The following is a 26,713-nucleotide window of genomic DNA, read 5'->3' on the forward strand; positions in this document are numbered from 1 at the left end:
CAGGGGTGCCAACATTTACGGCCATGACTGTATGTGTGTGTTACTGTATACTAAAATGCTATCATTAGTTTGGATTTTTACAGTTTCTTGTTATCTTTTATGTGTTATAAACATACAGAAGGTAATATGAGGATCATTATGGAGTGAAAATGTGTTCAGCCTATAAAATGTCTCACACACAGTGAGCAACCCATTCACTTTTATGACACTGTGGTAGACCCTTACCATTATTAGTGACACATCTAGTATATGACTTATATGTTATAATGAGCATACAATGATGACTGTTTTTAGTGCAAAAATAATGATACACATTTAAAGAGTGAAAGCAGTCTACCTTTCCTTCCTGGAAAAATGTTAGAGGATCGTTTTTATGGCATGTAATAAATGTTTTGACAAGTCTAGTTTATTTTCTGTTACATGCAATGTGATTTGCACCTGATTTGTGAGCAGGTCTATATCATACAATGAGACTTCAAGGAAGAGATAGCATTTCAGGAGATCTACAAGAACCGGTACTTTTCCACTAATTGGCTATTGGCACTTTCCACTTGCCTGTGGAACAACTAAATCATAAGTGTAGCTTGGACAATCGGGCGATAGCTATCAGGGCATAGTGGGAGATGGCAGGAAAACTTCAGCTTATTGCCGTTGACCTGCAGTTTACTTATCTTCCTAAACGCCCTTTAGAAATTGTTCAGATGAGAGATTTTTATGCAAGGTGATTTGGCTGTAAAAGTGTGTATTTAAATTCTTGGAAAATAACAAAATAATTGAATTTCTGCCTCACTAGCAGGGTCATTACCAAGGAAGGAGATTGAGCGGAATAGATAAGAGAGAAGCAGATACTTGCTGTATTAGTCAAACACTTGCACAGCATTGCAAAGTGATTCCAGATATATGCAGTTGGCTCCGCAAACAATAGTCGTTCTTCATACCATGTTGCTGTTGTGCTGAGGGCACATAAAGACTTGCATAAATCTGTGATTTTTCTCAGCCCGTAATCTGTTTTTATCTTTCTATGATAAGTTCCCCAGGAGAAGCAGGGCAGCAGAGGAATCAGTACCATATTCATGACACAAAACGAACGTGCAGTGGATCTGTAATTGAAGAATACGCTTACAGCTATGTACCTACCATATGAAGCACTCTTTTTCCAGCCTTCAAGACATAAAGGCACTGAAGAAAATAGGCTACCATTAGATATCATTAGACTGGAGAGCATTATGACTTTGCTGGCTGATACAATATATTGTCCCAGCTCTTGAGTGCTTGCTGCCCAGTCTGGGTCACGTTATTCCCCTGCCAGTTCTCTCACAATCGGCCTTTCTCAGAGTGCAGTAATTTAATTTCAGCAGATTGTGTGAAGCAGCGAAGATCAGAAACTTTTCAAAAGGGTTTTGAAATATTGTTTCACACTTCTTATTTGGCTGTGCTTTATAGAAAATGTATTTTTTTATTTTTTTGCTTGGCTGGTACATTATTTCAATCAAATATATCTATCCTGTTTTCCAATTTAGGTTACAGAAATGGTTTGGTTCTTTTTACCTGATGGCTTTCTAGCTAGAGTTTGCCCCAAATTGTTTTGTATTTGTGAAAGCTACTGAAGAATATTGTGAATGACGTAACAATACGACCAATAAAGTACAAATAAATGTCTTATCTGGATAAGCCTTCAGATGATAACTACTTCAGTGGATAGCTCCTTTTCACTAGCAGAGCTGATGAAGGACAGAAAAATAAATGCTGTACAAAAATGCCATTGTTTTTAAATTTTTATTGAAAAGACATGCCATTAGGCAAAAGAATAACAATAGTGATGCATGCAGAAAGGCACATTATTTATAGAAACATGTATTAAACTACCCCCTGTACCCCACACTTGCTTCCCTCAAATGGTTCCAATATGTTATTTAGTAAACAATTTAGAACAGTTCTGAGTTATTCCACTTTCCCCTCTGTTGTTCCAACCTATGCAGTTCCTAACTTTCTTAATAGGCTCTCCTATCCATTATTATACTCATATTTAGGAAATTAATGACCTCCTTTATTGTGGGTGTAGTATCTTGGAGCCAATATTTCCCAATTGCCTTCCTTGTGTGATACAGTATTTTTGCTACTGCTATCTTTTCTGTTTGAGTACATTGTACGTCACCTACATAGCCTATTAACCTTATTTATGGTCCTAAGGGTATATCTACTGAATAAACTGTTCTCTATAGCCTAGCCATATACCTCCAAATATCAGCTGATGAGGTACATCCCATACCATGTGTTTTAAATATGCTATTTCTCCTGAGCATCTAGGGCATTTGGCATTTGCCCTCAAACCCATTTTCTGAAACACCCTAGGAATTCTAAAGACTCTCTTGAGCAAAAATAGTTGGTATCATATTTGGGTTACATTTATAAATACTATTTTAAAAGATGCTGTAATTTCACCCCATTTTTCCCCTCTCTATATCTTCTGCATCCCTCCTGTTGTTCCCTCGTCTGTTTCATAAAGTTATTTAGATGTTCTAAAAGTAGATTTGTATAGGTCAATGAATAAAAATCCCTTGGTACTATAGGAATAAACTAAACTGTCCAGTATACCAAAGGCACCTATTGCTAAGCCTAGCATCTAGGCCTGAGCTTGCAGTTCAAGATCGATATTTGCAAGTGTAAACTCCAATCTTTGAGTTATTATAGGGTCTTAAAAATCTCATTCTTATATGAAAGGTACACTCAACTAATTTTCCTCCCCCCCCCCCCCCCTAATCCCGAAATCCCTCAAGCTGATAAACCTCCCAGACATATGGGCTGTCTACTTAATTAAAATTTTAACATGTTGCATTCAGGCTGCCATGTAATAGACCCAAGCATTTGGCAACACCAACCCACCTTCGTCCTTCTGCAGTTGGATATTTCCCATTTTTATTCTCTGGACCCCTTTCCCTAACCCCCCTACCCCAACCTAAAAAAAGGAGGGAAATCTTTAATTAACAATGGTTGCAAAGTTAGTTTTCTTATTTATAAATGTATTGTGAGAATTCATAAAAAAAAGGGTTTGTGAAAGTGGACATAGCCTTTACCTATATGACTAGGGTTCCAGGTAGGGTTCCAGGTCAGTTACTTTGCTGCATGTGAATGTATTTTTTTTACACACCATTATTCATCAGCTCTTCCTCGTGTTACCTCAGAATGCACTGTCCTGCCATGACTCCTAGTAATCATTCCAATTGTCATGAAGCACATGCTCATATGTAACTACATCAATAATACTTCTTGAAGGTTGGCAAGAAGTTGATGGTTATGATTAAGCCATTAATGAATTATTCACTTTAGAACAGGCCATTGATTGGTAATTAATTCCTTTGCCTCCAGGTAATTTCATGTTGCGAGAGGATTATTTTCTATTATAAACTAAACTGTTGGTTGTTCTCCATTTTTTAATAAGATATACTTTAAATGTGTCTAGTTCTTAAGAAACCACACTGTTATTAGAGACTTAATTTATTTGTAGACTGATCAGTATTTTAATGTATACAACTATAGTTTACAGATAAAACAAGTAAAACCATAGGCTCACATCCAGTTAACCAACCAATAGTAAACCTTGATAGCATAGTAGTAGATAATTTATTGTACAACATTTCATAATATACTTCTTTTATCATGGTGTTTTTTTTTTTTTTTTGTGGGGGGGGGGGGGGGTTGGGGGCGGAGGCAATGTTGGGGCCCATTGCATTATGATTAATTGAAATTTCAAATTAACTCTGCATAATATATTCATCCTTTATAATTGAATACATAAATGGATATATTGATAAATCAATATGACCTGTGAATACTTAATTTTTTCAACTTTCAACAAAGTTTTCAGGATAAGCTGTCATGTGTATGTACATGAGAAGTAGAACTATTTCTGGCCATTATATATAATTTATGATTCAAGCAGTGGGCTGAGATATAATGCTTAGGCTGAGTTCAGACTAAGGAATCTCCGATTGATTCCGAGGTTGTCCGACGCTGACTGAAACTGCAATGTATTCTGCAGTGATTCCACAGAAAGAATAAGAAGGATCATTCTTCAAGCAGCAGAATTCCTGCTGCAGAATTACACTTGGAAATTCCTCAGTCTAAACCTAGCCTTATAAGAGCATTCACGTGTGTGTATGTATGTTTGTGGCTCTCTCTCTTCCTCTTTCTTCAGATCCCTCCTTTGCCACCTCTCTTCTCCATATACTTCTATTTGCAGCATATAAGCTGATCTCTCAGTAAGTTGGTGGCCCTGGGCTATAAAGCATTTGTTTAGGAGCTGAGGGCATGTCATAAAAGGTTGGTCCCAGCTGCTAAAAACCATTGCCTGTTACAGGCAGCCTGTACTAATGGAGCACCATTAACCCCTTAAGGACTCAGCGTTTTTCCGTTTTTGCATTAAAATTTTTTCCTCATCACGTTCTAAATTATAACGCTTTCAATTTTGCACCTAAAAATCCATATGATGGCTTATTTTTTGCGCCACCAATTCTACTTTGCAGTGACATTAGTAATTTTGCCCAAAAATCCACGGCGAAACGAAAAAAAAATCATTGTGCGACAAAATTGAAGAAAAAATTTCATTTTTTAACTTTTGGGGGGCTTACGTTTCTACGCAGTGCATTTTTTGGTAAAAATGACACCTTATCTTTATTCTGTACGTCCATACGGTTAAAATGATACCCTACTTATATAGGTTTTATTTTGTCACACTTCTGAAAAAAATCGTAACTACATTCAGGAAAATGTATACGTTTAAAAATTGTGTAAATATTGTGTAAATATTTTTCCGCATACTGGCCGGTATGAGGGCTAATTTTTTGTGCCGTGTTCTGTAGTTTTTATCACTACCATTTTTGTATTGATCAGACTTTTTGATCCCTTTTTATTCATTTTTTTTTTATAATATAAAAAGTGACAAAATACGCTATTTTGGACTTTGGAATTTTTTTGCGTGTACGCCACTGACCGTGCGGTTTAATTAATGATATATTTTTATAGTTTGGACATTTACGCACGCAGCGATACCAAATTTGTTTATTTTTATTTACACAGTTTTTTTTTTTATGGGAAAAGGGGGGTGATTTGAACTTTTATTAGGGAAGGGGTTAAATAACCTTTGTTAACTTTTTTTTTTTCACTTTTTTTTGCAGTGCTATAGCTCCCATAGGGACCTGTAGCACTGCACACACTGATCTCCTATGCTGATCCCTGCAGAGCCATAGCTCTGCACGGATCAGCAGATAGGGGCTCGATTGCTCAAGCCTGTAGTTCAGGCTTGGAGCAATCAAACCCTGATCGTACGCCGCGGACACAGGTAAGGAGACCTCCGCCTGCGTCCCAGCTGATCGGAACATCGCGATTTTATCGCGATGTCCCGATCAGCCCGACTGAGCTGCCGGGAAGTGTTTAGTTTCACTTTCAGACGCGGCGGTCAACTTTGATCGCCGCGTCTGAAGGATGAACAGCGCGCGGCACAGCGATCGCTGCCACGTGCTGTTAGCCCAGGGTCCCGGCTATGATTAGCAGCCGGGACAGACCCGGTGTGATGGGGGGTCACGACGTGACCCCGTTTTAACACCGGGAGCGGGCTCAGGGTGTACAGGTACGCCCTGAGTCCTTAAAGGGGTACTACGCCCCTAGACATCTTATCCCCTCTTCGGGGATAACCCCGCTTCGGCACCCCCTATCATTACAGTACAGTGCGAGTTCGCTCTGTGCATAATGATGGGCGATACAGGGGACGGAGCAGCGTGACCTCATGGCTCTGCCCCTCGTGACATCAGGGCCCGTCCCCTAAATGCAAGTCTATGGGAGGGGGCGTGACGACCGCCATGCCCCCTCCCATAGACTTGTATTGAAATGGGCGGGCCGTGATGTCACGAGGGGCAGAGCCGTGACATAACGATGCTCCGGCCCCTGTATTGCCAGTCATTACGTGCAGAGCGAACTCGCTCTGTGCTGTAATGATAGTGCAGTGCCGCAGCGGGGATCCCAGGTACCGCGTCGGGACCACGTCGATCTGACATCTTATCCCCTATCCTTTGGATAGGGGATAAGATGTCTAGGGGCGGAGTATCCCTTTAAGAGGTTAAGATTGATCAATGCTGTTATTGCACAGCATTGTTTAGTTTACGCAATTGAAAGATTTCAGGTAATAGTCCCCTAATGGGACTTAACAATAATAAATTAAATAAAAAAAATATATATATGTATGTTAATAAGCCCCTTCCCTAATAAAAGTCTGAATCATCCCCACTTTTCTCCTTTTTATTTTTTTAATTAAACAAAAAGAAACATATAAACAGATGTAATGCTGCTGTGAACGTTAATTTCCAAATTATTAAATTATAATAATTAAACAACACGGTCAATTGCATAAACTTAAATAAAATATTGCAATCCAAATTTGCGTAACTTTAAACACTTCAAATATCAGAAAAAAATTATAAAAAGGATTAAAAAGTCCCATTAAAACAAAAATGTTACCAATTAAAACTACCGATCACACTGCAAAAATAGGGGTCAGAATAGAACAACTTTTAGCATACTATTTTCATACATAAAGTAAAAAATTTGAATCATTATGGCTATAAGAAGGTGAGAAATGAAAGTTCAAAAATATAAAAAAAAATCCCTTCCTTATTAAAGGGATACACCGCTGCCCCAGCATTCGGAACATTTTGTTCCGAACACCTGAAGCAGGCGGTGGGAGTCGTAATGTCACGGCCATGCCCCTTGTGACGTCCCCTCGATGCAAGTCTAGAGTTGCCTCTGAAGAAGGAGATTATTTATTTTTTTGAGAACTCAGTTTCTTTTTTCACAACATATATGGGGAGATTTATTAAACTTCAAATAATCAAAATTGCTTTTATTTTGATTTTATTTTTTAAAAGGCCTTTTGCTATACACAGGTATACACCACTCTTCCTCTACACAGGTTTTGATACATCTCCCCCATAGTGTGTCTACCTATTCTCTTGTAGGACTTTCATCTGAACATGATTTTACAGGCAGCTTGTTTTTTTCTACCAGAAAAGCACCAAATTTAGGAAATGTTTTGTCCCCATGTTTGCTTCCATCTCTGAATAGATGGGGAGAACACCTTGCTGTTGCTCAAAGGTTTTTACAAATGTGTCCAGAAAAGATGCGTCACTTCCAAACTTGGTGCACAACTGCATGAGATTCCTGAGGATATCACCAGTGTAGTGTACAGAATGTAATCTGGTGTATGTAGGCAATACAAAACATTAAAAAAAAAAGATGATCCATTAACATTTGAGGGGAGCTAATAGCTTGCAACATAGTAATGTATCAAGTGTGGCTTTTTATTTCTACAGTAAGCACCAGGGCGATATATCCACCTTTTTTCTTTTCAGATTGAAAGGGTAAAAAGGCTAAAGATATATTAGCTTGCTCTTATCCAAAAGGGCTTAAAGGAGTACTCCAGTCCTAATACATCTTATCCCCTATCCAAAGGATAGGGAATAAGATGTCTGATCGTGGGGGACCCCTGTAATCTGTCATTGTGCACCAACCTTTGTGAGCTCTCCGCAGCGCTGGAGGCTCCAAATGTGTAGCATGACGACCACATGGTCGGAGCATCGTGACAACACCGCCCCGTGTGACGTCACGCCCCGCCCCCTCAATGCAAGTCTATGGGAGTGGGCGTCACGCTACACATTTGGAGCCTCCAGAGTTGCAGAGAGCTCACAAAGGTGGGTGTGAAAACCAAATTACCACAACCTAGTGGTTGCCACAGTAAAGATCACTTTACTTTCAATCCTCCCCCCGTCCCTTCCCTACCTGAGCAAGGATCCAGCAGTCTCCAGCGACAATCAGCTGATCAGGTAAGGTACCCGGCCTCCATCTTCTTCCCACGATCCCCTCGACATCCAGGGGTGGCGGGTGGCCAGAACGGGGGGTTGCCATGGCAACCCACTGTCCTGCTCTGCCATTGGTCAGAATCAATTCTGACTAATGGCAGGGGATAGGAGGAGATCGCAGCATTGCGACTTCACTCCTACCCTGCAAGATGATCAGGGCTGTCACTGACAGCTACGATCATCACAATTTTCCGGGTGATCAGCCCGGAATAGGTGAAAATCGCATCTCTGAATTGACATGCGATTTTCTGCGATCACCGACATGGGGGGGTCCCGGACCCCCCTCGGCATTTGCACGGCATGCCTGCTGAAGGATTTCAGCAGGCATGCCGATCCGATCTCCGCCCGGTGAGCGGCAGAGACCGGAAAACGCCATGACGTACTCGTATGTCATGGGTCCTTAAAGCCCAGGGTGCGGAGACGTACGAATAAGTCATGGGTCCTTAAGGGGTTAAATGCTGAATCAAGATACATATCTTGTAACTGAGAATTGTTAGTTTGAGCAGGAATATGCATGGCAATCAGGTAGAGGTCTGAAGGTCTCTAAGCATTGGCACTCTTGGGTGATACATTTCCCCACACAAAGACAGAGACACACACTCTGTCTCTTCAAGATATACACGAAGAGGAAGAAGATGACCCAGAGAACAGCGAAGAACTTTGGATTTTTTTTATATTGTCATATTTATAATCAACTAATAAGCCATACAAAGAAACCACAAATGTTTTACAAAACACTTTGGGCTACAGCTATACACTAAACAATTGTTGCATGACTAGCAGCAATTCAAAGCTACATGATGGCCTATAAGTTATCACTGTGTTGCAGATGCACTTTTGTCTAGGACACTATATTGTCCATCATATGCCAATTGACCCAGCTGCAAATGTTATAATATCATAAAACTATGTTGCTTATGACTTTAGCTTGTGAGTAATTAATGTGACAAAAGTTGCATTTTATTTAACATATATTATACAAGGGACATTTCAAAGTGACTTTATTCAACAGCTGACTGACATTGTTCAGAGACGTAACTAGGCTTTGCGTCACTTTGAGCAAAGATTGTTTGTTTTCCTTACACTTGTTGGAGCGCTACTTGGTGCACGTGCCTAGGAAGTCCTTGGGCAAAAACGGGCAGACTCAGAATTTGATATGACATACTGTATATACTAGAGTATAAGCTGACCCAAATATAAGCCGAGGCCCCTTAGTTCACCCCAAAACCCAGGAAAAGTTATTAACACCCCGTCATCATCACCACATTGTCATCATCCCCCTCATCATCATCCCCCTCATCATCATCCCCCCCCCTTCATCATCACCGCCTGTAAATCCCTTCATCAGGGATTGTCCGGGCATGCTGGGAGTTGTAGTTTTGAAACATCTAAAGGTCCGAAGGTTGAATACCACTGCGGCCTCTGTCATTATCCAGACCCCCCCCTTTAGTTTTCTACTCTCCTCCCCTCGGTGGGAAGGAAGGGTGAGCTGGTCCGGGCCATCTATGCTGCAGGGACCGTCCGGTGGGGAGGGTTAGTCATAACGGGCTGTCCATCTTCACCGGGCGGCCCTCTTCTCCGCTTCGGGTCAGCCCCTGACTAGTGACATTGCCTTGACGACGACACACAGGGACGTTCATGTGCAGGGACGTCCCTGTGCGTCGTCGTCAAGGCAACGTCACTAGTCTGGGGACGGCCCGTAGCGGAGAAGAGGGCCTCCTGGTGAAGATGGACAGCCCGAAATGACTAACCCTCCCCACCGGACGGTCCCTGCAGCATAGATGGCCCGGACCAGCTCACCATTCCTTCCCACCGAGAGGAGGTGAGTAGAAAACTAAAGGGGGGGTCTGGATGATGACGAAGGCCAAGTGGTTTTCAACCTGCGGACCTCCAACATCTGGAGGTCCGCAGGTTGAAGACCACTGAGAAGGAATTGACAGGCGGAGAGTTCACTCGAGTATAAGCCAAGGGGGGCGTTTTCAGTCCGAAAATTGTGCTGAAAAACTCTGCTTACACGAGTATATACGGTAGTCAGTTTGTATATTTCTATTATTTCATTTATGTCATGGAAAAAACTGGAATAAAAATGTCTTCACTGTCACACATGAGGTAAAAATAACTGTATTAGTAAGAGTCATGCCCTTGAGGTTGGGGCAGCGGTAATCTTCTGTACCATGTTTGCTTGTACTGATAGTAGCTATCATTTTAAAGAAAGTGAGATGTGTAAGGAAGATTTGATACTTTGATGTCTGCTAGATGTCTTTTATTGAGTGTTCCTTTGGAATATGAGTATTTATATGAATCAAATGCAGTGTGCACTATATTTCAGTTCTGGCGCTGGCACGGATGATCGAGTTATATTGTCAGCTCAATGCAGTGTAAAGTTCTTTATCACTTCTCAAGCTGTCATATACCAGTAGTTTTATGGCAGTGTCTTCCAGGATAGGGCTGCACTGGTGTTCTAATGGTTTAGTGTTACAAAGTATTAACCCAAGAAATGCAGATTTTTATCTTAAGGGCAGAGCTAAATTAAGAGCCTCAATGGCCTGGAGCTGAGAATTATGATAAGTTTGTCTGAACCATGGCCTTTTTCTTGATTGATTCTGATCTTTCATGCTCTCAAATATTGATGGATTTCACAGAATATTGTTTTAATGATCCTTCCCATGTAGCACATATCTGAATGTATTTTTGCTAAGAATGGGCCACAGTTATTGCCTAGAAGTAGCATTTGTCAGTTTAGCCACTAGTATCACTAGTATATCATGAATGTGTCCTCCAGTGGTCATAGTATTTCACCATACTGGATAGGATTATCCAGGAATAGAAAAAAAGAGCGGATTTCTTAAAAAAAAAAAAAAAAAAAAATTATAAATCAGCACCACACTTGTTCTCAGTTTGTATGTGATATTGCAACTCATCTCCCTTAAAGTGAAAGGAGCCAAGTTGCAATACCACACACAGCCTGAGAACAGGTGTGGTGCTGTTTTGGGAAGCAGTGATGGGCTGCTCAGCTAATCACCGGCCACTTCAGTGGGTAGACACATGTGTATGACTTATTCTACACTCCTGTATTTGTGAGTAGGGTTCTTTCCATATATTTTATTAATCTGAAAACAGCTTTGGACTAAAAAAAAAAAAAATGGAAGGAACAGAGAATGAAGGCGTATAAATAGAAAAATAAATTCATCATACAGTCATGGCCGTAAATGTTTGGCACCCCTGAAATTTTTCCAGAAAATAAAGTATTTCTCACAGAAAAGGATTGGAGTAACACCTGTTTTGCTATACACGTTTATTCCCTTTGTGTGTATTGGAACTAAACCAAAAAAGGGAGGAAAAAAAGCAAACTGGACATAATGTCACACCAAATTGCAAAAATGGGCTGGGCAAAATTATTGGCACCCTTAACTTAATATTTGGTTGCACACCCATTGAAAAAATAACTGAAATCAGTCGCTTTCTATAACCATTAATAAGCTTCTTACACCTCTCAGCCGGAATGTTGGACCATTCTTCCTTTGCAAACTGCTCCAGGTCTCTCTTATTAGAAGGGTGCCTTTTCCCAACAGTAATTTTAAGATCTCTCCACAGGTGTTCAATGGGATTTAGATCTGGACTCATTGCTGGCCACTTTAGAACTCTCCAGCGCTTTGTTGCCATCCATTTCTGGGTGTTTTTTGATGTATGTATGGGTTCATTGTCCTGCTGGAAGACCCAAGATCTCTGACACAAACCCAGCTTTCTGACACTGGGCTGTACAGTGCGACCCAAAATCCATTGGAAATCGCCAGATTTGATGATGCCTTGCACACATTAAAGGCACCCAGTGCCAGAGGCAGCAATACAACCCCAAAACATCATTGAACCTCCACCATATTTCACTGTAGGTACTGTGTTCTTTTCTTTGTAGGCCTCATTCTGTTTTCGCTAACAGTAGAATGATGTGCTTTACCAAAAAGCTCTATCTTGGTTTCATCTGTCCACAAGATGTTTTACCAGAAGGATTTTGACTTAATCAAGTTCATTTGGGCAAAATGTAGTCTTTCATTTTTATGTCTCTATGTCAGCAGTGGGGTCCTCCTAGGTCTCCTGCCATAGCATTTCATTTCATTTAAATATCTATGGATAGTTCGCACTGACACTGATGCTCCCTGAGCCTGCAGGACAGCTTGAATATCTTTGGAACTTGTTTGGGGCGGCTTATCTACCATCCGGACTATCCTGCATTGACACCTTTGATAAATTTTTCTCTTCCGTCCATGCCCAGGAAGATTAGCTACAGTGCCATGGGCTGCAAACTTCTTGATAATGTTACGCACTCTCGACAAAGGCAAATTTAGATCTCTGGAGATGGACTTGTAACCTTGAGATTATTGATATTTTTCCACAATTTTGGTTCTCAAGTCCTAAGACTGTTCTCTTCTCCCCTTTCTGTTGTCCATGCTTAGTGTGGCACACACAGACACACAATGCAAATACTAAGTGAACTTCTCTCCTTTTTATCTGCTTTCAGGTGTGATTGTTACATTGCCCACACCTGTTACTAGCCCCAGGTGATTTTAAAGGAGCATCACATGATTGAAACAATCTTATTTATTCACAATTTTGAAAGGGTGCCAATCATTTTGTCCAGCCCATTTTTGGAGTTTGATGTGACATTATGTCTAATTTTCTTTTTTTCCTCCATTTTTTTTGGTTTAGTTCCAATACACACAAAGGGAATAAACATGTGTATAGCAAAACATGTGTTACTGCAATCCTTTTCTGTGAGAAATACTTCACTTTCTAGAGAAATTTCAGGGGTGCAAACATTTACGGCAATGACTGTACATATATACGTAATATATACTTTGCATATCAACAACCCAATCTTTGAAGATTGGAAAGATACCACATTGCCCATATGAAAGACCGAGAAGTTGTTCTTTTCTTTATAATCTCTGTTTAAGTAAATACTTGTATTATTTATAAAGTAAGATTTCTGGATCATCTTTTCTTAAGATACTGCATGGTGCCGTTCTTCTTTTCTTCCACCTAGAAATTAAAGTGGTACTCCAGCCCTAAGGCATCTTATCCCCTATCCAAAGGATAGGGGATAAGATGACTGATCACGGATCCCGCCGCTGGGAACCCCCGCAATCTTTCATGCAGCACCCCGCTATCTTTAGCTTCTGGAGCGAACATTGCTCTGGGTCTGATGAATCACGACCACGGGGCCAGAGTATCGTGATGTCATGGCTCTGCCCTATTTGATGTCACACCCCGCCCCCTCAATGTAAGCCTATGGGAGGGGGCGTGGTGGATGTCACGCCCCCTCTCATAGATTTGCATTGAGGGGGCGGGGCATGGCATCACAATACTTCGGCCCCGTGATCGTTAATCATCAGACCCGGAGCGATGTTCCCTCCGGAGGCTGATGTTAGCGGGGAGCTGCATGAAAGATTGCAGGGATCCCCCGCAGCAGAACCCCCAAGCTCAGGCATCTTTTCCCCTATCCTTTGGATAGGGAATAGGCTTTCTTAGGGTCGGTGTTCCCCTTTAAGGAATAGCTTGATATTTGGGTATTATGTGTGGGTGCGTCCCTTGCGCTGTCCATTCAGTGCTGATAGAATTAGGTTAGGCTGTGTGGAGACACACCCCTTTGAAAAGGGCAATAGTAAAACCCTGTTGTAATGCTGACTTATAAGAAAAGTAAAAAGAGATGAGCAGCGGAGCACTAGAAGGTGCTTGCAATGGGAACTTTGAGGGACCAGGGTAGGTAAGCATCATATATGCAGTGTATTTTGCTACAGCTTCTCAGCAGCCTTGTGTGCACAATGAGGTTTGTAGGCAGGCTTGCCCATCACTGGCACACTGGGCCTTCCTCCAAACCTGTGGTGAAGCCCTGTGTGTCTCCTGTAGCAAAATATGCTGTGTATTTTCCGCTGCCTTGTGGATTGTCTGCAGCGTTAAATACCCAGCGTATATGTTACATTTGATTCTACCCTTATAAGGCTCTTACTGCACAGCTGCTGACCATTCACATGAGCAATGTAATGTGGCTTCTGTACCTTCTATTGGCACTCCCTCTTAGGGCGCATTCATGCTATGGAACTTTAATCTTGGTAAACTTGATAATGTATATGGGACCAGTGCAGTTACTTTTTTAAAGGTTCTGATGCCTAGGGTGGGAATAAAAAAGTACAAGCTACAAATGTCCATGCCATCAGCTACACAGATCCCTAACATCAACCATGTCTACTAATGTCTTCTATTATAAGATATAATGGTGAAAAAGGAATGCCACAATGGGCTGTTACTATGTGGCACACATCTGGTTTAAATTCTTGTGACTTCTATGCCTAACATTTTAGGTACAATGAATATGGAACAGTAAATGAGAGACTTGATATAAAGGGAGATAGGTCCCTGCCCCCAGGGACATATAATCTACAGGGGTAGGGGGAGGAAAACAGTAGATGGGGGAGGCAGCTGGTTAGCAGGGACCAGTTTGGGAAGCAGGGGTTATTATAAGTCTTAGGCAGCCCTGAAGAAGCGGGTTTTCAGTTTTTTTTGAAAAGTCTTGTTAGGGGGTTACAGTCGGATGAATCGGGGTAGCTGGTTTCAGTGTATGAGAGAAGCACAGGAGAAGTCTTGGAGACGGTTTTGTGATGTGCGGGTGAGCACTGGTGGAGGTCATCAAAAGAATGATGATTGTGTGAGGGGCAGTATCTGAAGATCAGGTCAGAGATGTATGGGGGAGACAGATTTTGGATGGCCTTGTATGTTGTGGTTAAACTGAATTTGTTGGGCAATAGGTCAGAAGGGGAGGTGGATTATTTGGGCAGGAGATGGGCCAGCACCAGTAGTTTAGTGGAGTCAAAGTTCAGGAAGGAACGAATTCAAGAATTTTATTTTTTTGTAGTAGTAGAGGGGGCAGGAGGTGGTAAGGGATTGTATATGTAGTTGAAGGACCTAGCAGAGTCGAAGTTATCCCCAAGGCAGTAGGAGGAGAGCATTGAGCCCATAAACAGTGATTGATAGGTTAGGTGATGGGGTAAGATAATGAGTTCTGTTTTTTCCATGTTGAGTTATAAAAAGCGGGTGAAGAAGGAAGATATAAACACTCGGGATGGCCAGATTTGTGATCTTGAGGGATGAGAGAGTTTCTAGCATGAGGTAGTGGTCTACAGTATAGAAGGCAGGAAAGGTTAAGAAGAAGCAGTACAGAGTACTGGCATGGGGCTTAGGCAATCAGCAGATCATTGGCCACCTTGGCTGTCTTTTGTGCTATCCATTTCATATGTTGGGCCAGATGTCCTAATAAGCATTATTCTGGCTATATGCACTGGTATATAATTGTGTTATTGTACTGAAAGGCCAATGTACACACATGTTGATACAAATTGATGCCACTAAAAAGTTAAACTGCATGTATGTCTTTTTTTCCCAGTGATTGTAACATATAAATGTGTTCACACATTATTTTGTTCCTTCTCAATTTGGTCCCTCTTTTGGTCAGTATTTATTGTGTTGATTCTACTCCTTATTGTAGCTAAAATAATGACCAAAATACTATGTAAACTCACCCTAAGCTGGACAAAAACTTTACATTTTTTTACAGGCTTTGTTGCAGAAAGAGTCAAAACTAGGTGACATTGTGATTTTGTCTTGTCTTGTTCAGGTAGACATTCCCATTGTATATTATAGGCTTCTGATTGGTCTAGATGGCATTTTTGGTATGAAAACAAAGTTTGTTCCTAATCTACATGAAATGGATGAGAACACGAAGACGAGCCTGTACTTTGTAATTATAACGGTACAAATTCTGTTTATAAGGTCCTATTAGGCCTTCGCAACTATCAAACTTTTTTTACTTCTCTGAGCTTTCATTTGAAGTCCCAATGTTTAGAGAGGTAATGAGAATTGCAGTATTCTGTAATTGTAGTATTATACAGTGTGGCTGCAATTGATGTGTAGTTGAGCAATAAAGCCCCACTAAATCCATGCCCTTGAAATATCATAACATAATTGTTGCTTAGAGATTTACATAGATGCTCTTGTTAGGCTGTGGTTTGTTATTTTATAGGGACCTAGTTCTGTACAAAGTTTGTTTAGTCAAAAAGTTTAATCTATGAGAAATCTTGTGTCCTTTTCAGAAATTCCCAGGAGAGCAGAGAATCATAATGTTATATTCTTTATACACCCTAGATTTAACACTGAGCGCATTTCCCTACAGAATAAAGAAAACCAAACATGACTCACGAGCTCTATTAATACGACGTTCCCAGCAGCTGCATAGCGTGTTCTAAACATTCATCACTTTGTTTCGTAGTGATGCAAAGAATTAGCAAAGGATGTTTATTTTACAATAGTAAAAATTGCTGACACAGGAAAGAAGAAAAATTCAACAATAGACAGAAGCGTTGTCATTAATACAGGACATGGCGGCACAATGCATACAATGATCGACTTCCTCTTAGATGGAAACTGTATTGTCATTAAGAATTCTTTCTTTTCCTGAAATCTGATATTTGGCTTGGTTTTTACATGTTCTGGATAGTTCTTAAATTTATTATTAATCTTTAATTAAAAAAAAATGTATAGAGGTTTCAATGTACTGGTGTTTTTTTTTTTGTCCTGGACTGACTGATAATGTAGCATATTACTTTATGAACCTAACTGCAAATGTTAGCACACTTAAAGGGGTTATCAAGCATAAGGTGATTTTAGTACGTACCTGGCAGACAGTAACGGACATGCTTAGGAAGGATCTGCGCTTGTCTTGTGCTAAATGGCTATGCTGTGAGATTACTATAACACTGTGGCTAGCTTTCTGTGAACTTGTATTTTCTGTTTTCAGTTTTCTTGTTTGCCTACAAATCCCATGATACCATTTTCCTCCTCCCCACACATCAGCCACCCCACCCATTGAAACATAAATGAGCTGCAGACCTGTGGTTTTCAATCAGGATGCCTACAGCTGTTGCATTAGTTGCAGATTGCTCTCTCCACCCATTTGAAGCAGACAGGCTCCCTGTCATCAGCTGACTAGTGAGTCAGGTCTCGACCGCATTGCAAGCTGGGAAAAATCCGAGACAGCAGTAATTTTGTATGTTGTTATAAATAAATATTGGGGTGAAAATCACATAAGAATTGTGAGAAAACCATCACACACAGGTACAGACACTATATTATGAACTACACTAACTTTACAGCCCCTGTAGCATAGACACATAAAAAAAATTCCCGGAATTCCCCTTTAAGTTTTACTATAGAGGGCCACTGAAATGAGAAACTAATCTTCCTGGAGATTTGTTTGTTTGTTTTTATATATGACTGTCTATTTTAGGTTATAGATTATAATTAGACACCAGAATTTGCCAATTAATATCTATTTTCTATGGATAATATAAATAAAGGAGCATTATGCTGCAAGTGCAAGGTCATAAATTGGGAATGCTGAAGGGGCATTTCACTTTGTGCTAGCTTGTACTGAAACACTTCTCTACCTCGGCCAGGGTATTTACATACTGGTCTAGAGTAAATAATTGAATCCTGTATAGGGCTGTCTGCAGATTGGGTTAAATCTTATTTATTTATTTTTTTGTGGGGGGGGGGGGGGGGCTTATAGCTTGGCAAAAGTTCTCCTTTAACATGTTTAACCAATGTAAGAATGGTGGCTCAGTAGTTAGCACTGTTTCTTTGCAGCTTTGGGTTCCATGGTAAAATTCAAGCAGTTTTTCCTCCCACTCTACAAAAACATAGAAATGTTAATATGTAATTTAGATTGTGAGCCCTATTGGTTGTAGAGACTGGGATGACAACCTCTGTACAGTGCTGCAGAATATCTTGGTGCTATATAAAGAAATGTAATGAAATGTTTGTGAACATGGATTTATTTTTTTTCCATATTATTGTTTAAAGAAACAATTTTGTAATTGCGAACAAGCAGAAATGCCTTTTATTATGAGACAGTGTACAATTATCTGGCCCAAAATGGTTCTTAAAATGGGTGATTTATGAGGCCATCAGACATAAATGCCTTAGTGTTTCTGATTGGAGCTTCAGAATTGGCGCTGTGATTAAGTAATGTCGCCACTCGGATCCTTGTAATCAGTACTTTGGTTAATTGCATTGGAAAAAGGGATTCATATGACTGAAATTATTCTCAGACCTTTTAGACTCATGATAGTCATTTTCTAATGGGTCCCCATTTTTATATGTTTGTGTCTAGGAAAAACAAACATGGCTGTGAAATATGTCGCTGCAAGAAGTGTCCGGATGTCCCATGTGGCAAGATTTGTTCTATGGGCTTTGAGGAAGACAGTCATGGATGCCCAGTCTGCAAGTGCAGAGGTAAGAAAAAGTCTTTAACTTATCTACAGTGTCCTCCTGTAACTATCAAACCCCCACTAGATAGTAATAATATGTACAAAACTTACATTCTGAGAGACAGCTTTATGACTCCTCTAGTGCTACTAAATGTCATTTTCTGACAGCGTAACCCTATTTATTAGAGCTTTGTTTCCCGCTTGTAGCAATTTCATTTTTAATTACTGCAGTCTAATGAAGTAACCCATCATGGAGTCGACAATGACTTTTTAATGAGCACATACAGGAGCCAAATGGACTGATTGTTTCTGTGCTTTTTTCATTCCACATTATTCTTAATTATAAGTAAAGTCCAAAATCTTCCTTTATACTGTAGTTACCATGCGAGAATGCCTTTGCTATTTCTGGCTTCAGCTGAATATAAGGCTGAATTCCTAGCATACTTTAACTGTTTAACCCTCATGCACCACACAAAAATAAGCCGAAGTAGGCAGGTTGCGGCTTGGCTTTAATAGGGTACTCTAGAGAAAAAGATTTTTTTTAAATCAACTGGTGCCAGAACATTATACAGATTTGTAAACTTCTTCTATTTAAAAATCATACTTTCAGCTGTTGTACACTCCAGAGGAAGTTGTGTAGTTCTTTCCAGTCTGACCACAGTGCTTTCTGCTGCCACCTCTGTCCATGTCAGGAACTGTCCAGAGCAGGAGGAAATCCCCATAGCAAACCTATCCTGCACCGGAAAGTTTCTGACAGAGAGAGACAGAAATGGCAGCAAAGAGTACTGTGGTCAGACTGAAAAGAACTACACAACTTTCTCTGGCGCTTACAGCAGCTAATAAGGGGTAACATTTTTGCATAAAAGTATTTCAAAATCTGTATATCTTCTGTCACCAGTTGATTTGAAAACCTTTAACCCCTTCCCGACCCGTCACATACATTTCATGGTTGGGGTCCGCGTCATAACCAGCAGATGCTCACATCTGACGGTAATGAGGACATCGGAAATCACTGTGGTGTCAGTCATTTAACTAGTTATATACCGTGATATATACAGATTACGGCATTTAAACATTAAATGTTGCTATTGCCTGGTGTCTAGTGTAATTGCGGGGTGACAATCGGTCATTAGAGAAGCCAGGGGCCTTACATCTGATTCTCGGCCTTTTCTGGCTCAGTAATTGCTTAAGCCCTTAGCAATCACACGCAGATAACATAGATCAATCTAATGCAATAGATAATGTAAGCCATCAATGATGTTATTGTAACAAAAAAGGTATATGATAAAATAAAGCGTACCAAAGGAAAGTGCAACTTAAAAATAAGCCCTAATTCAACTTTGTCAGTGGGAAAACAAAAAAGTTATGGGTCTTAGAAGGTGAGGATTTAAAAAAAATGGGAGCCAGAAATCAAAAGTCGCTGGGTCATGAAGGCTTAAGGTCAGTCACTCAATTATGTCCTGTTAGTCATACAGGTATTTTTCTAAATGCCGTAAGTTACCTTAACTACTCCGATCTGCTAACTTTCCAAAAATGTCTTTTACATTATTCTACCCTTTTTTTTTCCCATCACGGTCAGGGGAGCCACATTTTGATTCTAGAGGAGAATAAGTCTATAATATGGCAGAGCACAGTGTTCCTACAGGTCCATATATTATTATTTCATCCACTAGAGAAACCCTTCTACAGCCAGAAATTCTGTCTGCGCCAGAATTGAAAAAAAAACAGACTAACTCTCCATTTTACTAAGAACCTGAAAAAGGGGCGATGGTGTCTGGAAAAAGAGCGTGGTCACCTAAAAGGGGCGTGTTCCCGAAATTTTCACAAAAAAACAACATATTTACTAAGGTTTCCACAGATAATGGCCCTCATTTACTATTCTAAACCCGACCTCTTTTGTCGGGGTTTTTTGTCGCATCTTTGTCTGCGCCATGTCGCAGACATCGTGCGCCAGTCTGCGACACGATGCAACATTTTTTCCCGATGGACCCGATGTGGATTCTCCCAAACCCGAAAAAGGGGCGTAACCCGACATTTCTGAGCTTTCCCACGTATTTATAAAAGTTTCCAACCCGAATTTGTTGAATTGTTGTGGATTTTTTCCCGACAGCTCAGAGGAGTTGGAAACCAAAACCCACGTGCGACAAACAGGATGCGACATAATAATAAATATCAGGGGAAAAAAGCAATCGGGTAAGAAAGCAACATAGACTTAAAACCCGATTTTCTTAGTAAATGAGGGCCAATGTGGTGAATTTCAGCCGAGGAAAACCCTACAGATCAGAGCATGTGTATAAAAAGCAAAATGTAGGGAAAAACTTAGTAAATACACTGGAAAAAAATTTGTAGGGAATTAAAACCCAAAATAAACCTACACTCCACTCAGTAAATCAGGGCCAGTGTATCCTTAGTCTAGACAGTCTGTGAATGCACCAGGTTTATCACAGTGCCTCAGGCTCTAAATCTGCTGTATACATAGATTATCTAATCTAAATTTAGAGCAACTATTAGTTGTATTAAACAGAATTATACAATAGAGCAGTGAATACATTGTTGAAAATATAAGACTTTCTAACAGCCAAGTACTATGTGGCTGCATCTCTACCCATCTGAACAGTAGTCACAATCAGATTGAGATCAGCAATCCCAAGGACTGAGCATCTTAGCTAGGTCTGCATTTATAAATTAAATAAAAAACATTACCTGTGCACGCTGCTTCAAAAACAGTCGGACTGTTTATCTGAACAAGCTCTTTAGGGTTTCCATTACCTCTTTTTGATTCTTCCTGCAAGTCCTTTTGTTCTTACTTGCATAACTGTGCCTAAACATGTATAGCTTGGAAGAAAGAAGAAACAGAGGGGATATGATAGAAACTTTTAAATACATAAAGGGAATCAATACGGTAAATTAGAGGGGCAAAGGTTTCTGCAGTAATATCAGGAAATATTACTTTACTGAGAGAGTAGTGGATGCATGGAATAGCCTTCCTGCAGAAGTGGTCGCTGCAAATACAGTGAAGGAGTTTAAACATGTATGGGATAAGCATAAGGATATCCTTCATATAAGATAGGGCCAGGGACTATTGATAGGATTCAGATTATTGGGCAGACTAGATGGGCCAAATGGTTCTTATCTGCCGACACATTCTATGTTTCTAAAAGATCACTTGTTATTGTATGGTTAATAACACTAAAAGTGTGCACTGGTAGGAGACAATAAGATAATTCAACTTATTTCTGTCTACAGAGTTATTACACTTAGAAATTATTGTTACAATACCATAGGTTACTTTTTGCATCCTGTGTGTCTGAGGTCACACTGCAATACTTACAGCATTTGCTCAGCCGCTGGAAAACAAACTATACCCTTTAATACAGTAATTAATAATTCGCATTGCTTTGGGAACATAAATTCTATGTGTAGAAGAGTGTTTATGTATGTGTATATATATATATATATATATATATATATAGCAACAGGAGAATACAGCAGCACACTGCTAGCACAAAGATATAGATAAAACATTAGTATACATGAGTATATAGATAGAACATGAAAAGCTATACAGCTGTAATGCAATAAATGAAAATATGAAATTATGAGGTACTTAGCTTGCAAATTTGGCGGCCAAATAGCTTGGATCGTCCCACCAAGGTAAGGTGACCTCATTCTGGGACGGACCCTACACTATGAATATGCCTCTGTGTAAACAGCCCAGCAGGCATTGAAAGATCTGAAACATCCAAGGCACCTTATATACACCTAATAGAGGTGGGTGGGGTGTAAGAGCCAACATGGAGGTAGCCACTCCCCCGTATGTGTAATACAACCAAAGAATAAGTGGGCCAGCACTATTGATGTTACGCCGAGTGCTCCGGGTCCCCGCTCCTCCCCGGAGCACTCACAGCATTCTCCTATTCGCAGCGCCCCGGTCAGACCTGCCGACCGGGTGAGCTGCGATAATGTTCCCAGCCGGGATGCGATTCGCTTACCAGACCCGTTCCCCGTCTGTGCTGTCCCGGCGTGCGCGGCCCCGCTCCCTAGGGCGCGCGCGCCGGGTCTTTGCAATTTAAAGGGCCGGTGCGCCACTGATTGGCGAATGGGTTTTAATCAGTACCTTCACCTGTGCACTTCCCTATTTATACCTCACTTCCCCTGCACTCCCTTGCCGGATCTTGTTGCCATTGTGCCAGTGAAAGCGTTTCCTTGTGTGTTCCTAGCCTGTGTTCCAGACCTCCTGCCGTTGCCCCTGACTACGATCCTTGCTGCCTGCCCTGACCTTCTGCTACGTCCGACCTTGCTCTTGTCTACTCCCTTGTACCGCGCTTATCTCAGCAGTCAGAGAGGTTGAGCCGTTGCCGGTGGATACGACCTGGTTGCTACCACCGCTGCAAGACCATCCCGCTTTGCGGCGGGCTCTGGTGAATACCAGTAGCAACTTAGAACCGGTCCACCGACACGGTCCACGCCAATCCCTCTCTGGCACAGAGGATCCACCTCCAGCCTGCCGAATCGTGACAATTGATTCCAAACTATTATATATAGACCTGGCTTACAGGTGCAGGCTGCTGGGCTAAATATACAGCAACAGGAGAATACAGCAGTACACTGCTAGCAAAAAAGATATAGATAAAACATGAGTATACATGAGTATATAGATAGAACATGAAAAGCTATACAGCTGTAATGCAATAAATGAAATTATGAAGTACTTAGCTTGCAAATTTGGCGGCCAAATAGCTTGGACCGTCCCACCACGGTAAGGTGACCTCATTCTGGGACGGACCTTACACTATGAATATGCCTCTGTGTGAACAGCCCAGCAGGCATAGCAAGATCTGAAACATCCAAGGCACCTTATATACACCTAATAGAGGTGGGTGGGGTGCAAGAGCCAACATGGAGGTAGCCACTCCCCCGTATGTGTAGTACAACTAAAGAATAAGTGGGCCAGCACTATTGATTCCAAACTATTATATATAGACCTGACTTACAGGTGCATGCTGCTGGGCTAAATATACAGCAACAGGAGAATACAGCAGCACACTGCTAGCACAAAGATATAGATAAAACATGAGTATACATGAGTATATAGATAGAGCATGAAAAGCTATTCAGCTGTAATGCAATAAATGAAAATATGAAATTATGAGGTACTTAGCTTGCAAATTTGGCGGCCAAATAGCTTGGACCGTCCCACCACGGTAAGGTGACCTCATTCTGGGACGGTTTGGTTGTATGTATGTATATATATATATATATATATATATATATATATATATATAGATTAGTTCGGAGTAGCCGTATTAGTCAAGTGATGCAAAAAGCAAAATCATCGGTAGTTGCAGTATCTTGTAATCCCTTTTTTATTGGACTAACAAGATTATGTAGAGACAAGCTTTCGGGATTCCTCCCTTTATCAAGTAATAAGCATTTCTGAGCTCACAAGGAGAAAACACAGGTTCTATCTCACAAAATATGCAGGGGTTAAAACAACATATGTGGAGAATGGACATTAAGTTGGGCCATAAATTGAACCACCCATCTTGGCCTTCAGACAACCACCCAACTTAAAACAAAAGCTGGTCAATAAGAAACTACCCACAGACACATCAGATACAGACAATGGGACCAAACCCTGCGTCAAACCACGCTGTAAACTCTGTCAACACATCTGCACAAATCCTGAAGCCTCCCACAACAACAAGACATACAACATCAAGGGACAATACTCCTGCACCACAGAGAATGTAGTCTACATGATACAATGCACCAAGTGTGACCTGGGATGTTACATTGGTGAGACCAGCCAGCCACTCAATAAAAGGATCAACCTCCACAGATCGTCCATCAACAACCATAGAGAAAAGGACTATTGCACCCCAGTTTGACACAATTTCACCCAAACAGGTCACTCCCTACATGACCTCAAAATCAAGATCCTGAAAGGAAACTTCAAGAAGAAACCCAGGAAAGAAAGACATTTGAAGCCAAAATGATAGTTCTTTATGACTCCAAGAACAGAGGACTTAATGTGGATTTAAGCTTCTTATCCCATTATCAAAATTTCCTATAACCTTTGCTAAACTCTCTCCCCTCTCCCTGCTCTAACACTATTACACCCCTGCTCCCCCTCCGCTGTCAAAGTCTTATCTTCAGTCTATGGTCCTGTAGTAATATTGTCCATCCAGCGTAACCACCATTCTCACCTCTGCTCTCCAGCCCCCCCCCCCCCCCATCCTTATCTGTATCTATCGTCCTATAGCTATACAATTTATGGCCCAACTTAATGTCCATTCTCCACATATGTTGTTTTAACCCCTGCATATTTTGTGAGATAGAACGTGTGTTTTCTCCTTGTGAGCTCAGAAATGCTTATGATTTGATAAAGGGAGGAATCCCGAAAGCTTGTCTCTACATAGTCTTGTTAGTCCAATAAAAAAGGTATTACAAGATACTGCAACTACCGATGATTTTGCTTTTTATGTATATATATATATATATATATATATATATATATATATATTTAGTTATTTAAGCATGAGCCAGTCTTTAACCCCTTAACGACCAAGGACGTATATTTACGCGTCATATCGGGTCGGTCCCAGCATGTATCTAATGCCGGGACCCGGGGCTAATAGCGGGCGGCAGTGAGTGCTATTAACCCTTTCAACTTTGAACGCCGCATCTAAAACGAAAGTGAAAGCTGCCCGGCTGCTCAGCGGGGCTGATCGGGATTACCGCAGTGAAAATGCGGTGTCACGATCAGCTGGGAAAAGAGCGGAGGTCCTCTTACCTGCCTCCGGCGTGTCCCCTCGGCGATTGATTGTTCCAAGCCGGAGATGCAGGCTTGAGCAATCGACCGCCGATAACGCTGATCATTGCAAAGCTAGGGCTTTGCAGTGAACAGTGCTGACAATCAGTTTGTGCAGTGTTATAGGTCCCTATGGGAGCTATAACACTGCAAAAAAAAAGTGTAAAAAAAAGTTAATAAATGTGATTTAACCCTTTCCTTAATAAAAGTTAAAATCAACCCCCTTTTCCCATAAAAAAAAAAAAAAACTCATGTAAATAAAAATAAATATAAACATATGTGGTGTGTAAATGTCCGAACTATAAAAATATATCATTAATTAAACTGCACGGTCAATTCCAAAGTCCAAAATAACGTATTTTTGGTCACTTTTTATATCATGAAAAAATGAATAAAAAGCGATCAAAAAGTCCAATCAATACAAAAATGGTACTGCTAAAAACGTCAGATCACGGCGCAAAAAATGAGCCCTCATACTGCCCCATACGCAGAAAAATAAAAAAGTTATAGGGGTCAGAAGATGACAATTTTAAACATATAAATTTCTGTGCATGTAGTTATGTTTTTTTCCAGAAGTACGACAAAATTAAACCTGTATAAGTAGGGTATCATTTTATTTACTGCGTAGAAATTTACTGCGTAGAAACGGAAGCCCCCAAAAGTTACAAAATTGCGTTTTTTCTTCAATTTCGTCGCACAATGATTTTTTTACGTTTCGCTGTAGATTTTTGGGTAAAATGACTGATGTCACTGCAAAGTAGAATTGGTGGCGCAAAAAATAAGGCATCATATGGATTTTTAGGTGCAAAATTTAAAGGGTTATGATTTTTAAAAGGTAAGGAGGTAAAAACGAATGTGCAAAAACCGAAAAACCCTCAGTCCTTAAGGGGTTAAGAAGCATTTTTTATTATTACTTTGTACTTATTAGCATGAATGTGGTGCTAATACACATTTTTATTAAATTACACTTCAGTACACCACTCTGTAGGGTTTCTCCTCATTGCACCAAAATGTGCAAAGTTATTTATTTATTTTTTTAAAAGCTGCCCACAAACAGTCTGGTCTGGGCTGGTGTAGAATTGTGACAAATTATGGGATTGCGGCAGATTGTGCACATGATAAATTCATGGCTACTGCAGCAAATTACCCAGACTATAGTATTGACAAACATTTTTAGAAAAAGCATCTAAAGCAAATGTTGCAATAAAAAGTCTCAAAACAACAATTACGAAAAATGCTGTAATAAATAAACACCACAAAAACAGTGCAAAACCAATGATAAACTAATCCCCCCCCCCCCCTCCCCCATGAGCTTACAGATACTGGTGTAATAACGCGATTGTTACCTTTTCTAAAAGTGAGGGCCTTTGCATAAGTCATAAAATAAGGTTGTGCTTCAGCAGCTCTGCCCCACCTCCTTGACACTTTAACTTCAAATAAAAACCTTATTTCATGACTTCTGCAAAGGCCCTCCGCTTTAGAAAAGGTAAGGTTAGTGTCAAAGCCCAAAGGTCAATACATTAATAAATAAATAAAAAATTTGAAAACTGTTAGGGTATGTTTACACGTACAGGATCTGCTGCATATTTTTGCTGCATAATTTATGCAGCTGATTTTGCTACCAATTAACTACAATGGATAGCAAAATCAGCGGCAAAAAAGAGAGTGCTCTTCTT

The 26,713-nt window shown here is 40.5% G+C and overlaps 1 protein-coding gene across 2 annotated transcripts in view; it reads left to right on the forward strand.

Moving 5' to 3' along the window:
* CRIM1 (cysteine rich transmembrane BMP regulator 1) overlaps positions 1-26,713 on the forward strand; it is a 769,789-nt gene that overhangs the window by 627,836 nt on the left and 115,240 nt on the right. For both annotated transcript variants that reach the window (XM_056567417.1, XM_056567416.1), the window contains one exon: positions 18,127-18,248. In XM_056567417.1, the coding sequence (XP_056423392.1) occupies positions 18,127-18,248 (122 nt within the window). The remainder of the gene's footprint in view (positions 1-18,126; positions 18,249-26,713) is intronic.

The sequence above is a fragment of the Hyla sarda genome, chromosome 3 (genome assembly GCF_029499605.1).
Source record: "Hyla sarda isolate aHylSar1 chromosome 3, aHylSar1.hap1, whole genome shotgun sequence".
NCBI classification, from domain to species: Eukaryota; Metazoa; Chordata; class Amphibia; order Anura; family Hylidae; genus Hyla; species Hyla sarda.